This window comes from Penicillium maclennaniae (genome assembly GCF_028827695.1).
Source record: "Penicillium maclennaniae strain IBT 15551 chromosome Unknown utg000001l:1.0-3280838.0:1.0-3283122.0, whole genome shotgun sequence".
Classification (NCBI taxonomy): domain Eukaryota; kingdom Fungi; phylum Ascomycota; class Eurotiomycetes; order Eurotiales; family Aspergillaceae; genus Penicillium; species Penicillium maclennaniae.
The window spans coordinates 1,458,853-1,473,880 of record NW_026623213.1 but is presented as its reverse complement, the minus strand read 5'-3'; the positions used below and the strand labels follow the sequence as shown (position 1 = coordinate 1,473,880).

Genomic DNA, 15,028 nt, shown 5'->3' with positions numbered 1-15,028 from the left:
CCACCTCTAACGGCGGGTCTTACAATACCCAATACACAATCCCCAGTATGGACAAATCTTTGCCCGATTTAGCAGGCATCGACACTGCTCGCATGTGCAACTTGCGCCTGCCGATGGTTCGGTTCCCCTCGACTTCCCTTCTTCTTTTCTCTATGTTTCTGTGAATAAATCCTACCCTAGTCATGCCCAGATCCTCTCAATATGGATGAATACACCCCGGAAGCCCTGGTGAACCGTGATGAGCCGATACCGGTACTGAACATCTCTTCGAGGCGCACGAGTAAAGGCTCCGTGGACAGTGACCACTCGCGCTCATCTTCGCAATCGAAGAATTTAATCCAAGACCGATTATTGACCAAGTATGGCTGACGTGGAACATTTTCCTGTGGCGTCTTTGCTGACGGTGACGCAGGCTTCTACAACAAGTCATCCCCTCAGAAGATGACGAGGAAGATGCCAACCCTGGAGACAAGGTCTTTACGGCCTCTCCGAAACGCCCAGGCTTCAGTCTTCCAGCAATGTCAAACAACTTCCGTCGCTTCAATGCGAGGTCTGTATCATCATCCATGCAGCTGAACTACAAGACTGACTCTGCTACAGAATCGGAGTGGTCTTTCTGTTCCAGAATCGGGTAGAGCGCCTTTTGGCCTGGCGGAACTCAACTCATACCCTGTCTTTCCTTTTTGTATATTCCTTCATCTGCTTGGATCCCCACCTGCTACTGGTCTTACCTCTGGTGATCCTTTTGCTCTTCATCATGGTGCCGGCGTTCATCACTCGCCACCCACCACCACCGTCGACCTCTACCTCCAGCATTGTTCCTTATTACTCCTATGAAGGACCAGCACTAGCACCGGCAAGAACAATCAAGCCGGCATCTGAAACCTCTAAGGATTTTTTCCGAAACATGCGAGACTTACAGAATTGCATGGCGGATTTCTCAGATGTCCACGACGCAATTATATCCGTCTTCGCACCTTTAACTAACTTCTCCGATGAAAAGCTGTCTTCGACTCTCTTTCTGGGGGGGCACCGTTGCTGCTGCGGCCCTCTTCCTAACAGCACACCTCTTACCGCTCAGGCTCATTATGCTCGCGGGTGGCAATGCGGCCATCTTGTCAAACAACCCGACATTCCGAAACTTCTTCCAAAACCTGATCCAGGACGTTGGGGGTGATGATGTAGGTTCACCACTTCCTCGGGACCAAAATCATGATATGTTCAGTGCCGCTCTTCCGAAGGATCCAAGTGCTGCTATGTCCGCGTTGGAAAAGTTGACAGATATCTCGCTGGATACGGATCCCGAGGAGCGCGAGGTCGAGATTTTTGAGATCCAGCACCGCGCGCCAGGGCTATCAGAGTCTGGATGGGAGAACTTTCTGTTCAGTCCCCAACCATACGACCCGCTATCCCCATCTCGAATTGCTGGGGACCGACCCCGCGGCTGCCGCTTCTTTGATGATGTCCAGGCGCCATCTGGCTGGAAATGGAAAAGTAAGAAGTGGGAACTTGACCTGGATTGCCGGGAATGGGTAGTAGAGCGCATGATCACTGGCGTTGGCTTTGAGGTGCCAGGGCTCTCACCAGAAGGCAACTCAATTGTCGATGAAATTGGTGGTTGGGTCTGGGACCTCCCGTCAGAGTCTACCTCAGTACAAGAGGAAGGTAAGGAGATGACTACCATGGGCTACGGTGACTTGGAGCCAGAGCCAAATACGTTGTCAAAGAGCAAGGGCAGATCGTTGTCAAAGGACAAACAGGCCAAAAATTCCTTGGATTGGGAGGAAGCAGGAAGCGCTTCCTATGGCGTCGGAGAATGGCGTCGTCGTCGGTGGGTACGCATCGTGCAGCGGATGAATCTTGCAGCAGCCGAGAATGTCACCTATTCGACCCTCGGTACCAATTGACGTACATTTACGAGAACTCTTTCTATAGCGCATGATAGCCCACACTCTGTTTAATTTGGAGCCCATTATATACTGCTCAATCATTTCACCCATGAACATGCATGGATACACATCTATGTAGAGACAATTTTTTGAAGTAAAAGACCAGAGAACGCCCGAATCGCCTAACCAAATGCACAAGAGAGCCCTCTCCCATCACTACTCCTGAGACTGCTTCCACTGGTGAATCCTCCTCCGCAGATCACCCTCAGTCTGCTGCATGGGGTTGAGCTTGCGGTCCCGAACCATCGCAGTCAGGTTATCTCCGTGCTTCTCAACCAGTCTCGTAATCCACTCGACCTCCCGCTGGCTCAGATAGCGGGGCTTCTTGCTCTTGGCAGCCTGACCCTCACGATCAGCCTGGCGCTCCAGCTGCTGAACAATCACAGACGCTTTGGCGGGTCCGATATCGACCTCGGTGTCGGTCAGACCGTTCAGCGGGTCATTGAGCGGGTTCGCGGCATTGCGCTTGCGTCCCGCAACTTCGATCTGCTCCTCATCACGGATCACACGAAGAATCTTGCCCGTCTCGGGGTCGCGCTCAACTCGGGTCTCTCCCAGCTCAAGTTGCTGGGCGGTGTTGCCGCTGCCGGTGATTTGGAGAGAGTTTTCGGCGAGTTCTCCTTGGATGGGGAGGCGCTCTTTACCACCGGTCGGAGCGTTGAGCTTGTGCAACAGGCCGAGGCGCTGGTAGTTCTGGGTCAAAGTCTGGTTTCTGTCCCTGTAGAAAGATCATTGTTAGCGTTATTCAGCTTTTTTTTTTTTGGGAGGCGTCCCGCATACCAGTTATCAGCGATGATCTGGTTGCCCAGAACGTTGATCTTCTTATTACCGCTCTTGAGGCGATTGTTCTTGGCCCGGGCCTTGGAGAGGCCGGACCGGTTCTTCTTCTTCTGTAGGAGTTTGCCCATTCTTGCGTTTGTTGACTTTGAGGTTGCGGAGGAATCAAGCAATTATCGGCGTTATCGAAACTTTTTTTAGTGTTTGCACCGGGTCTTGGCAGGTTTGTACAGGGTCTACGATAACGTGGTCCGAGCCCGGCGATAAGAGGCTCACGCGGGTTGTTGGTCCCTTTCTCTACACCTCCGCCACCATTTGTTGTTTTTTTGGGTCTCAATGGCTTCGAGAATGTTTCCTTCACACCGCACGGGCTTTGCGCTCGTGATAGGATGTCTGATGTTCTCTGCTCTGGCGGCTGCTGGTGCCCGCCCCGGAGATCTATCTGTTGCTGAGATCGAGGAGCAATTGCAGGTATGAGAACTCGCTGCGCTATCACGCAAAGCTTGGTTAAATTGGGCGATAGCATCTGATATATATAGAATTGCCCCCTTGTTGAATCGCTTAATGAGCATAAACGCGCTACGGCCCCTCAAACTGCGAGTCTTCTCTCTCAGATCTTCGCCGTCCTTTTCCCAGGCAGCCCGGCTGTGAACTCCCTCCTCGCGACGCTGTATATCTCTGGCCCTCCCAGTACGTATCACGACTTAATACAAATAATGGGATCTTGTTTAACGCGACCGTAGACTTCCTCTTGGCATTATGCCCTCCCAACATTGACCCCTCCTCCCTGTCGATTATGGTTGCTTTCGCTGTAGGTGGTCTTCTGGGTGACACGCTGTTCCACCTACTTCCCGAGATCTTCCTCGGCGAGAACTCGCCTGATCACGTTAGTTTCGTGATGGTCGAACCGAACAAGAACCTTCTGCTCGGTCTTGGTATCATGGTTGGCTTCTTCACGTTTGTGGCTATGGACAAGGCTCTGCGCATTGCAACTGGTGGCGATGGCGGCCACGACCACTCCCATGGCCACTCCCATGGGGATACAAGTGCATCTACTTCGGGCTCTGATGCCACTAGCAAGTCTCAGCGAGTTGAAGCAGCGCAGATCAAACAAGTTGGAGAAGGCCTCGGGGGTGTCGACTCCTGAGAAGGAGATCAACCCTAGTGTCAAGCTGGGCGGATACCTGAATCTCATTGCGGACTTCACTCACAACATCACTGATGGCCTTGCACTCTCCTCGTCTTTCTACGCATCACCGACCATCGGTGCGACCACTACCGTTGCAGTTTTCTTCCACGAGATCCCTCATGAAGTCGGCGACTTTGCTCTTCTCATTCAGTCTGGCTTCTCCAAGCGCAAGGCTATGGGTGCTCAGTTCGTCACAGCCGTAGGTGCGTTCCTGGGCACATTCATTGGAATTGCCGTTCAGGAATTCGGTGGCCATGGCGCTGAGCTGGAGAACTCTGCTACCTCTGGCCTCATGGGCACCAGCCTCCAATGGGGCGATATGCTTCTGCCATTTACTGCGGGTACTTTCTTGTACGTTGGTACCGTGGCGGTGATTCCTGAGCTGTTGGAGACTGGCAAGGACAAGCGCACAGAGGTGTGGAAGACCATCTCCCAGTTCTCTGCTGTTGCTGTTGGTGCTGGTATCATGCTCGCGTAAGTCTAACTCTACCTTCCAAACTGGACGAAAAAAGTATTGACTTTAACTATAGGATTTCTTGGGACTGAAATGTTTCAAATGCAAGACGAGCTCGTTCGTCTTTGCCTCGCAAGACGTTATTCTGTGTGTGGGGAAAGGAATAAATCTAGGCATCCAGCCTGGTCTAACTTGAAGGACTGGGGTTATAAAATTCTAGTTTATAGAATCTCAAAGCCTCCTGGCAAAAGTCACATCAAAGTCAGATTCTCTACGCTTCCAACATGAACAGAAATAATGGACAAGAACAAGTAATGCGCTTCATATATCTCTATCTCAAGCGCGGACAGCCACATATCTCAGAGCACTCGAATCCTCTCCAAAGAAGCCTCCAAACGCCTCAAATCAACTCCTGCCCAGCGATGCATGTACCGTGTTCTGCCGTACAGGAAGGCGGGAATGAACATGCTTAGTTGTCCCACACATCCCCAAGAATGACGCGAAAAGATGAATAGAGCCCACAAGAGACGAACGCCGAGGATGTAAAAATGGAATGGCAGACTGGCGCGCAGCGCTCGATGCATGAGTGATTCCGCCATGATACACACGGCCGATACCCGTTACTCGTTATAATGGTAGATCTGTATCTCGTTAGTGAAAACCCCGGTGGATAGCATGGAAGGGGGGGGGGGAGGGGAAGCATACGAAATAATCCGGCAATCCAAAAACAGCATAACCAAGCCTCTTCGCCATCTTGGCAAATCCTTCCGTCTCGACGAGATGGAAGAATGGGAAAGCGGGAAACATGGCACCGTCACGGTGGACATCGGCCTTGACCATGAGAGCAGTACCACCGACGCCATCCAGGGCGACCATACGATGGGGATCCAAGGCCTTGTGATCAGGCAAATAGGCCATGAGAGTGCGATACGTAGGTATTTCTTCGTATCCCTCCAGGAGGATGTCATCAGGACCCATTTCCGCAGCCAGATTTTGAGCCTGCTCGCTATCAATCCAGGAGTTGTAGTCGTACGGCCGAATGTCCCACTTTTTGGAACTCTTGTCGTAGTAGCGCTGGAAGCAATTCGGAACGATCACGGGCTCGTTGTGACGTGTTAAATCCTGAATTAAAGTGGCTGGTGTTTCCACAATGTCACCGTCGAGCCAGAGGACCCAAGACGTGCTGGGGCCGAGGGTTGTGAAGAGGAGGCTGTTACGGGCACGACTCATGGACTCGCGGCGCTCTTTCTGGGCTTCTAGTTTGTGTCGGACTTTCTCATCTTGAGATGTCAGCGGGGGTGCGAAGTCTTGTCTTAGGATGGAGATGCTAGCGAAGCGGTCGTCGATCGGCCCAGATTGGGTTTTGGAGATGGCTTTCTCCAGCGCGGAGATGGCTGCGTTTCCGTCCTTGGTCTTCGGGGCGATGAAACCAAGAGAGATCAATTCGTGGGGATAACTCAGTTTCTCCAAATTGTCCCGGTATTCCTGGTAAAAGCGCGCCAGCGGGGTGAGGATAAGAATCCGCTCGCCGTTGGCGGCGGCGGAGCTCGTGCTGGTGAGGTTGTTGAGGTTGTAGTGAACCACGGGCGGGGCTGCCATATAGCCATCACTGCGAACAGTTTGTGACTTGAAGAAGGGTTTCGTTGGCGGCGAGAGAGGGTGCTCGGCGGCATTCTGTTGTCGCTGCTGTGAAGTAGCGGCGGTTGCGGTTGCGGAGGACGTGGAGGGAGAGAGCATGAAACAGATGAAGCCGAAAGCCAGCAGTGCAGCCAGCATGAGGCTGAGGGGACTCGTGCGGCGCATCGAGCGTGCGACGGCCATGGTCGGTCCTCACCTTCAATTGCTGAAAGGCGAAGTAGTTGAGTAGGTTCAGGTTCACTAAGGGCCCAGATCTGAAACGACGAACAGCAGTAACGTGTTGGCCTTAGGCCGCGGGGGTCCAGCGTCAGCCTCTGATTTTCTTCCTTTCTTCCTTTCTTCCTTTCTTCCACAACCGCAGAGTTCAATCTTCTGGAGCAGATGAAGAAGCTTAACTGAAATTGACCATTGTCGAGGAACACAGAAGATAGCTCTACGTGTCCGGAAAGAGAAGCCCAGGATCTATCCACTATGCGACTCTGCTATCGCTCTCACGAGCTCGAGAAATGCCTCGGATCCGATCGCAGATCGCGCGTTCTAGCGGAGCACTAATTCGTACCAGTTCTCCTGAAGGGGTATCTTGGGATACTCGAAACAGCTGGCCGAGCATTTCCGCTGGCCGAATGCGGGACTGTCAACATTCCTGAGCTTGGGCTGGTTCGCCGCAGCCACCTACGCAATTATTTTCAATGCTCTGCTATGATCTACGATTCATGATCCACGTGTAAAACTCAATGAGTTGAGTGTTGGTTAATTTATAGGTCTCTATATGAAGCTATTTGAGCCTCTCTAATACATGTGTTAAAGTGGATGTTTCATGGTAAGTTGCGCATCACGCCCTCAAATGCGACCAGAGCCATCGCGTTCGCTGGGAACGCCCTTAGGATGCACGGCACGAAGCCTCGCCAGTAGCCTCTCCAACCACGTTCGCGCCATACTGCTTTGCAGGCATCCTTCCAGCCGCTGAATCGTCGTTGTCCGTCGTTGAGGGCTCCACCCATTGGGTCAGTCATGAGGCGTTGCTTCACCACGTCGGATGGGTATGAGGTGAGCCAGAAGAGCTGTGCAGAGATGCCTCCCGCCCAGAAGTTGATTGCGGGCGCTGACATCTTGGTGTTGTCCTTCATATAGCGGGTGAGAACGTCGTAGGAGCCCCACCAGAAGAAAAAGAAGGATCGGAAGAAGACAGTGGCCCAAAGACCACGATAGACACCACTGATACCGTGTGTTTTGAGCTAGACGAGATTAGTCAATTGGGTCTGCGGTTCATTGTCTCTTGAAGACTTACTATCTTGCGAAGACAGTCAATTGGCCCACTGTACATGCGCTTGCTTTTTTCGGCTGCATACTGAATCTGTAGTCGAGCTTTGATATGTTCAACTGGCGCAGCGAAAAAGCTGACGGTTGTGCCAGCCATCATACCTGCAAGTCCATGGCCAAAGCTAGGTAATGTCGCTAGGTCCTGGTGGCTTGAAAAAGGCATCCATTGACGGAGATGAGGTTTGGAGAAGACGTTTTCGAGGAGCAGTCGTCGGTATAGTGTTAATGATCCCAGCATACTGATCGCAATGTATGGTCAGCGTTTGTGCTTGGATTGTTCCATCATCAGTCAACTGTTCCAGACCACTCACACAGAATCCATGACCATCCATCCGACCAGCGGTGGTGAAGCCCCCTTGTATAATCCCCGCACGCCTTCCTTGCGCACTGTCTGCAGTGTACAGTCTAACGGGCCTCGGAAACGTCCATCTGTATTTGTTTGGAGGCGGACCTTTATTGTATCGAATCTGCTCAAGGTATCACTGTCAGTAACAAAGTAACAATCCGACAAGGCAGGTCGTCAAGGGACATACGGATGACCAACTAGAACCGAACCGAACAAATTAGCCTGGAGAGAATCGACATCGGCCAAGAGGCCTTTGCAAAAGAATCAGATCTAAACACACCACTCAACTTCGCTATCCCTGAAAACACGCCAGCCACAAACCCCTTGTAGTTCTGCTTCGCGACAGGCGCCGAGACAGGCGCGCGTTCTCCACTCCCTACACCCTTGACGCTACTCCGCTCTACCATATCCACGCTTCCTGGTACGGGCACAGGTAGCGGCGCCGATGACATCTTTCGCTGCAGGATCACAGAGTGATGCGTCAGCGGCGCGTAGATCGGAGAAGTATAATCGAGCAAGGCAGCGGCAACGGAGGCTCGTGAGAATCCGGTCGACGGCCTGGTGGTGTCTTGGATCGCTGGAGGCGAGGTGCGAAGTGTGTCGAATCGAAAAGCTGGGGTATAAAGGGTAATTGAAGAGGAAAGCAGAGAGAACTTCAGAACTCTTCAATGATCCGCGTTCAAGGCCCCGCACCCGCAGATTCCTTCGCGGAGCAAGGAGCCAACTCCGGGTCCACCGATGATCGTGGACACCTCAGATCTCAGGACACCAATTCAGCTAGGTTTCGGGTGTGGCGGTCTATATTTTTCCTCCCGCAGTTGAGGAATTTTTGTGATGCATTGTGAGAGACTGACTTAATTTTCCAAGAATACTGTGAAAACCGTAGGGTACAGAAGCCCTGGTTGAATTGATGGATTGAAGTCTGATTCCGGAGAATGAGAATGCTCGGACCAGCGGGGTATAGTTGGATACATGAAAGTCATAATGCAAAGTGACAGGCACAAAGTGCAGCCTGTGATGATGCGCGACGCCCATAGAAAAAAAAAAACTTAAACAAATGAACCCCAAGTCCTCGACCCTGCGTGCAGGGTCTCTTTTAATGCATGAAATACCGGTCAAGAAGCGGAGATGTTGAAACTGTAGGAAAAGGGATACTGTGCTCTCCCCAGACAGAAGAAGGTACTCCCAAATTTAGACACCTGTTCTGATGCAGTAGCAGCAGTCTTGGTACTAGCTGCAGGGCGTGTTTGTGCGTGTGCCCATTGAAAGGCGGCTATCACCGGCCTTTGGCGGATTTGCGGGTCTTCTGGCGGGCCTTTTCATTTTCTCGTGCAATGATCTTGTCCACTAAGTCTGGTGGTGGGCCTGCGTGCTGGCCTGCTGCGTCCCGCGAAGAGCGGTCAGCCGTGCTGAAAGAACCCGTAGCAAAGTAGTCACCGGTCTCTAGTGCCAAAGGGGTGACCGGGCCGGGACTGCGAAGGGGATCCAGACGTGGAGCCGACGGACTATCGTGGTGGGCCTCGAGGAATTCACGGTATTGCAACTTGAAGTCACGCGAGCCGGACGCAGTGCGATAATTGGGCTGGCGGGTTTGCCGCGGAGAAGACGGTTGAGCGGCGACAGCGTGAGATGTGGAACTGGACTGGTAGACGGCTGGGTGAAAGCGAGGTAGAGAGCCGAGAGTGAAGCCCGGCACGGCCTTGGTCGAGTTCTGTGTCCGTGAACGCGACGGTTGCGGAGAACTCGGGCGATGCGGAGACATGATGGGTGAGGCAACCGGAGAGTAGAAGGGGGAGTTCTCGGAACGCATGCTTGAATACCGCGCGGAGCGGTCGTTGCGAGGTGAGATGAGATGCCTTGATTTGGCGGACAACGAGGCTCGTTCCCAGTCGTCAAAGTAGGAGGCTTTGTCGAAACGTCCAGTAAGTGGAGTCACCGGGAGATCTTCGTCGTAGATTGACCCGGACCGTTTAGGAATTGGAATTGGCCGAGTAGAAGAGAGGGAAAGAGAGTCGAAAGCGTCGCAGGGATCCAAAGGACGATGTCGACGAGGAGACGGGGGATTATAAGAGGACGAGGTGGCCGTCAAATCGCGCAGGATGAGAGGGACACCGGAGTGGGGTACCCGTGCTTGAGAATCAGGCTTTCCAAGTGGTCCTGGTGTCGGTATGGAGGGCAATCGGAGACACCTGGCAGACGATCAGTGGAATGCAACGAGAATGTCACACGTGTCGAGCGGGAGAATGCGTGGGTTATGACTGGTTGTGGAATGAAGGATAGACTTACTGTCGTAGGAACTCAGGGATGAGGGGTAAAAGGAGGAGGAGGACGAGTAGGAAAAAGGGGGCGATGATTTTCTCTTGGACTATACTCGCGGTTAGTGCACTTGCGGGGATTTCGGCATCCAAGGCTTTTCTGCTCCACGCCCATGGCGTCATCCGGCCAGTGTGAAAAGCAACTAATGTGTGTCTATCCGGGCCCACTTCTGCCGTTCCGTGGCTCTTGTCCGCGGATGGTGTCGGTTCCTGAAACTTCGACGACGGAAAAAAAAAAAACAAAAAAAGCATGAAAAAAAAAGTCTAGAACTCACCCATGGTGACGAAGGCATTGAGTCGAGCCGCCTGGAGTGTCCACTCCCTGGCATCCGATCCCTGGTTGATAGATTTAATGCGGCATGCAGCGGTAGTGCGCACGTGAGACTCGACTCTAGGTTCTGTTTTGAACGGTGGTGTGTAGACCCCGATGCTCAAGCGAGTGACAAAGAGGGGGAACAACGGGGGAAAAAAAAAGAGAAAACGAAGAATATCCGACCACAAGCGAATGGAAAGCAGCATTCGGAAACCTGGGAATGTACAGAGCAGATGCGCCTTTTTAAAAGCTCGGGGGACGGGCAACAATGACAATGACTCCCCGGTACTTATCTCTCCCACGAGGCACCGACGGGTGACCGAGATGTTCGCATTTCCAAGGCACAGCAAGCCCCTAAAAACATGATATATTTATTTTTCATTCCCTCCCGATCATTCATACCGATCGGGGTTGTCTAGTGGCTGAGCTCGAGAGGGCAATGACGGGTGAAGATCGCAGACCCGACGCGGTTGATCGTCCGGGGGTCATGCGTGAATCAGCCCCAGTCATCGTTCTGATTCGCACGCGTCCTGCGGGATAGTGACGTCCCGATTCCCTGTCTCTCTTCGGCATACTTCATCCACTCCGAGTTCGAAATAGATCACCAGACACCTATCACCACACGCGGAGGGCGACTCCCATCCCGCTGGTTGGCCAAGATCGAACTCTAGTTCTTGCCTCTTTCCTCACAGATCTCTCAGCTGTCGCTCTGCGGATGTCTCGGGAGAACCATCATTTATGGAAAGCACTAACATCACCTCCCCCCCCTTCCTTCTCCCCTCTCACCGTATTGGGGTCACGAGATGATCCAGCTCGAGGCGGCAGGATTGATCTCTCTTGATGGAAAACTTCCTGTCCCTATAGATCTTGTTTCCACCCCGGTTTCCTGCAGCGGATGCACGCTGGTTGTACAAGATGTCAAGGTGTAACCCTACGGAACATAATTTCCCTCCCAGGCCCTTTCCCTGGAAATGCGCCTATCTCTCTATCTCAACTTCGGGAGAGATTCATAGTAGACGAGAAAAATTCCCTCAACGTATCTGGGTGATGGGCATAGCCACAAATGTAGATGCAAATGCAACACACCACCGAGACAAGAATGTTGCCTATCAGCGTGTTGGATCTACCCATGAAGACACCCTGTCCATATCGAGAATAGTACGTTGCTCGACGCAGGCAAGATCGGTGCAGCCTTGCCGATGATTCCCCTGCATAAGGTAAACCCGGGTCTAATGCACGTCAGCCACCCCTCCTCTTTTATTGTCTAGCCTCGATCTGGCCACCGCCTCTCCGAAGACACCTTCCAAACGGCGCAGCCTGACTCAATGACGGTTACCTGTTGCTGTATCCAAGGAAGACTCTTCATTGATGCAGGGAAGCTAAATTGCTTGGATCTGACAGTACCCTGCGCAGCGCTGGCATAGATAGGCGCGACCGCGGTCCCTAGACAGCGAGGCAAAGCAGGCACTCCTTTCTTTCAGAGCGATCAAATCAAATCAAACATATGACTGGTCTCGTCGATCGCGTCATATTATGCAGACAAAACAAGTCTCCAGGAGTCGATTTATTGAGAAGGTTGTAGACACACTCCGCTGTTGCCTGGTTCCCCCAAGCGAACTCAAAAGTATGTCGACGTATCTTGTCAACATTGAGCTCAAGGTCAATGCTTTGGAAAACCCAAACTACTACCTTTGTTGTAGCGCGCCTGCTACGGCACTTGGTCATGTAGATCACCGCGTTGAATGTATTCATTGTGAGCATCCAATATGATCAGAGGACAACGCCGAGTGCAGTACCTCTTCAGCATCAAAAACTTTCTCGGTCATTCCCCAAGACCGATTCTTCCTCATCCACGACTACGATCCTTCTTTCTAATTTCTTGCAGTAGTTTCTATGCCACGGCACGCCAATGTTTGAGAGCGTCTAGCTTCTGTCGCCCAAGAGGCACGAAGGCAGCATTTCTCTTGAAGCAAAACGGCCGGAGAATTTATTAAGTAGCACATTGCAACTGACAATTCTCCAAGTCGCTCCCAAGCATCTCTTCGCGATTAGGCAACTCATGATTCATTTTATCTTGATCTGAAATGCCTATGAAATAGTAGAGCACACATCAGTCGAGAGACGTCCCGCAGGTTTTCAATAGATTGAGCCAGGCACTCTTTCCCATTGAAGCACTTCAATGTCCATCCATCCTCGGACTGTTGATGTAACTGGAGCAAACTTAAGCGGCCCCCGCCGTCTCTCTAGCGCTGCCCCTCATTTCCCACACCGGTTTACCCACGATCGCGTGTAATCTTTGGCACCGGTCGAATCCAGAAGAAAGAATTTACTTCACGACTTTGTATTACAGTCACGACGGCAAAAAAGCTGTTGGTGATCATTGTGCGAATAGTGGCTGTAATTCCGCATCCATTGAAGCGTCAACCCCAATGACTACCGCGACCCTGAAGGCGAAGGGCCTGGATGTCCTGACAATTGATGCTCAAGGGTTACAAAAGTTGTTGGAGAATGGCGAGGTGACGAGTCTTGAACTCATTGACCAATATCTGGCTCAAATTGAAAAACACGATGGCAGGCTTCATGCAATGATCCAGACAACCCCGAAAGACCTGCTTAAAGCCGCAGCCAAATCGCTTGACCAGGAGAGAGCAGCTGGAAAAGTCCGTGGGCCATTACACGGGATCCCGATCATCGTCAAGGTCAGTGCAGCGTTTTTCTGGCTTTTTCTGGCTTTTTCTGGCCTTCAGATGGATTCTGACCATGTCTCAGGACAACATTGCTACTCACCCGGCCCTAGGTCTTCCGACAAGTGCCGGTAGCCTTGCTTTGCTGAGCTCAAAGCCGCGAAGGAATGCCAAAATTATCGATCAAGTATGTCAGCCTATTGTTTGGTATTCGAATTTCAATCACCCTAAGCTAATGTTACTCCAGATTCTCGCCGCGGGTCTCATCATCTTGGGAAAAGCTAACTTAGCTGTAAGTGTCCACTTCGCCCGGATGCGACTGGAATCCACTGACGTGTTTAGGAATTTGCAAATGCGCGGTACTACTGGCACCCGAAACTTGATTACTCGACAGAATTTTGGTGGCTGACAAGGTAGCAGAGGGTCCGATATGCCAAATGGCTGGTCCGCAGTAGGTGGTCAAACACAATCCGCGTATGTTCGCGGCGGAATCGACCCTGAGGACTCGCACGATGGCCATTCCGTGAGTACCAATCATCCACAGAGAAGGCAAGAGCGCCGCACCGCTGACCGCGTCTCAAGAATCCCTCGGGTTCGTCCACTGGGTCCGCTGTTGGCGTCTCTGCTGGTTATGCGCCCTTCTCAATTGGCACCGAGACAGACGGGTCCCTCACAATACCTTCTGGCCGTGCGGCACTTTACACGATAAAGCCAACAATTGGTCTTGTGTCCTCAAGTGGGATCGTGCCCATCTCCTCCAAATTTGACGCGGCTGGGCCCATGACCAAGTCATCCTACGATCTGGCGGCTCTCTTGGATGTCATCACTGGAAGGGATCCTTCTATTTCATACACGAAAGATCTTAGCAGATCATGGTCCGACATCTCGGTCGCAGTTCTTGATCCGGAGATATGGAAGTTCCCCGAGACTTATGTCAAGACTGCCAATGATGCAGAAGCTCAGATGGTACGTTCAACTCAGAACTTTTATGTTGAATTGTCACAGAACGGCGGCTTATAAGATCATAGGCTCGCGAGATTCGTCAAGCATACGAGGTCATCAAGTCTCATGCAAAGAAGTTTGTCAACAACGTTGACTTAGTCACGGATGACAAGTTGAAGCTTGATGACGAGGACAGCGAATGGAAGATCATATGTGCGTATTGGTCCAGTCTGTGCGACTATTTCCTTTGGACTAAACCTTCTTAGTGGCCGATGAGAAGCGGGAAATCAATGCTTACCTTCAAGACCTTGAGGAGAGCGAGGTGCGCTCGCTCGCAGAAGTCATCGATTATAATATCAAACATGCTGATCAGGAGCTACCTTCACGTGGGTGATGCTTTGTCTCTTCGCGTTTTGCTTGCACCCGTTCACATCTGACACACAACTCTATTAGATCACCCGCGACAAGACACCTTCGTCAACTCACAAGAACTGGACTTGTCTTCAGAAGACTACGACCGACATCTAGCACACCTGAGAAAGGTGGCAAGGGACGAGGGTGTTGAAAAAGTACTCAGTAGTTATGATGTAGACGTCATCCTCGGCCCTACGGACTGTAGTCTCACATCCATGGCAACGGCTGGAGGTAGGTTATCATTGGGACGAGATTTCTAGTATTCAGATATTAACATACCGCCTAGGATTCCCGCTCTGTTCCATGCCTCTGGGATATCTGGACTATAATGGTCGGCCGTTTGGGGTGTCCGCCATCGCTGGAAGAAACCAAGAGGCCCTCTTGGTGAAAGTCATGAGTGCCTGGGAGGCTACTTTCCCTGCAAGACGCCCACCCCCAGAGCTAATCGAGTCATCCTGATTTTTGGGCTAGGTTGGGCGTTGGAATCGGAATGGTAGTATACCTTGTCCTGAGTTAAGGGTAGAATCCTCAAAATCGCTGATGTATCTATCATTTAAGAGAACCATGTAGAGTAGCCTTTTGACTGACCCGTCAGAACAACTGAAAAAGATGGCTTTGTAATCAGACTCTTGCACCACATTGAATGTCATGCCATTGGGACTTCTATTTCTAAGCTGCAGGCTATTG

General features: G+C 51.8%; 7 protein-coding genes across 7 annotated transcripts; 3 read left to right on the top strand and 4 right to left on the bottom strand.

Annotated features, from left to right (window-relative positions):
* Positions 1–201: 201 nt before the first annotated feature.
* Positions 202–1,907, top strand: N7477_000572 (PEX28-32 family peroxisomal membrane protein; the record flags this gene model as incomplete). The annotated part of the gene is made up of 4 exons (XM_056962235.1): positions 202–359; positions 413–550; positions 601–1,005; positions 1,082–1,907. The coding sequence occupies 4 exons, from the start codon at positions 202–204 to the stop codon at positions 1,905–1,907; spliced, it is 1,527 nt and encodes a 508-aa protein (XP_056827238.1).
* Positions 1,908–2,105: 198 nt separating this feature from the next.
* On the bottom strand, positions 2,106–2,857 carry N7477_000571 (nucleolar protein 16; the record flags this gene model as incomplete). Its single annotated transcript, XM_056962234.1, has 2 exons — positions 2,106–2,667; positions 2,730–2,857. 2 exons carry the CDS (start codon positions 2,855–2,857, stop codon positions 2,106–2,108), a joined length of 690 nt encoding a protein of 229 aa, XP_056827237.1.
* A 205-nt stretch (positions 2,858–3,062) lies between these two features.
* Positions 3,063–4,393, top strand: N7477_000570 (Zn(2+) transporter YKE4; the record flags this gene model as incomplete). Its single annotated transcript, XM_056962233.1, has 4 exons — positions 3,063–3,197; positions 3,266–3,416; positions 3,470–3,816; positions 3,842–4,393. The coding sequence occupies 4 exons, from the start codon at positions 3,063–3,065 to the stop codon at positions 4,391–4,393; spliced, it is 1,185 nt and encodes a 394-aa protein (XP_056827236.1).
* A 627-nt stretch (positions 4,394–5,020) lies between these two features.
* On the bottom strand, positions 5,021–6,190 carry N7477_000569 (mannosyltransferase complex subunit MNN9; the record flags this gene model as incomplete). The annotated part of the gene is made up of 1 exon (XM_056962232.1): positions 5,021–6,190. One exon carries the CDS (start codon positions 6,188–6,190, stop codon positions 5,021–5,023), a length of 1,170 nt encoding a protein of 389 aa, XP_056827235.1.
* A 632-nt stretch (positions 6,191–6,822) lies between these two features.
* N7477_000568 (uncharacterized protein) lies at positions 6,823–8,125 on the bottom strand (the record flags this gene model as incomplete). The annotated part of the gene is made up of 5 exons (XM_056962231.1): positions 6,823–7,242; positions 7,296–7,566; positions 7,639–7,809; positions 7,861–7,870; positions 7,954–8,125. The coding sequence occupies 5 exons, from the start codon at positions 8,123–8,125 to the stop codon at positions 6,823–6,825; spliced, it is 1,044 nt and encodes a 347-aa protein (XP_056827234.1).
* Positions 8,126–8,949: 824 nt separating this feature from the next.
* Positions 8,950–10,267, bottom strand: N7477_000567 (uncharacterized protein; the record flags this gene model as incomplete). The annotated part of the gene is made up of 2 exons (XM_056962230.1): positions 8,950–9,830; positions 10,264–10,267. The coding sequence occupies 2 exons, from the start codon at positions 10,265–10,267 to the stop codon at positions 8,950–8,952; spliced, it is 885 nt and encodes a 294-aa protein (XP_056827233.1).
* Positions 10,268–12,730: 2,463 nt separating this feature from the next.
* Positions 12,731–14,800, top strand: N7477_000566 (uncharacterized protein; the record flags this gene model as incomplete). Its single annotated transcript, XM_056962229.1, has 10 exons — positions 12,731–13,000; positions 13,071–13,172; positions 13,233–13,277; positions 13,328–13,344; positions 13,406–13,508; positions 13,568–13,951; positions 14,014–14,140; positions 14,194–14,313; positions 14,381–14,572; positions 14,628–14,800. 10 exons carry the CDS (start codon positions 12,731–12,733, stop codon positions 14,798–14,800), a joined length of 1,533 nt encoding a protein of 510 aa, XP_056827232.1.
* Between the last annotated feature and the right edge of the window lie 228 nt (positions 14,801–15,028).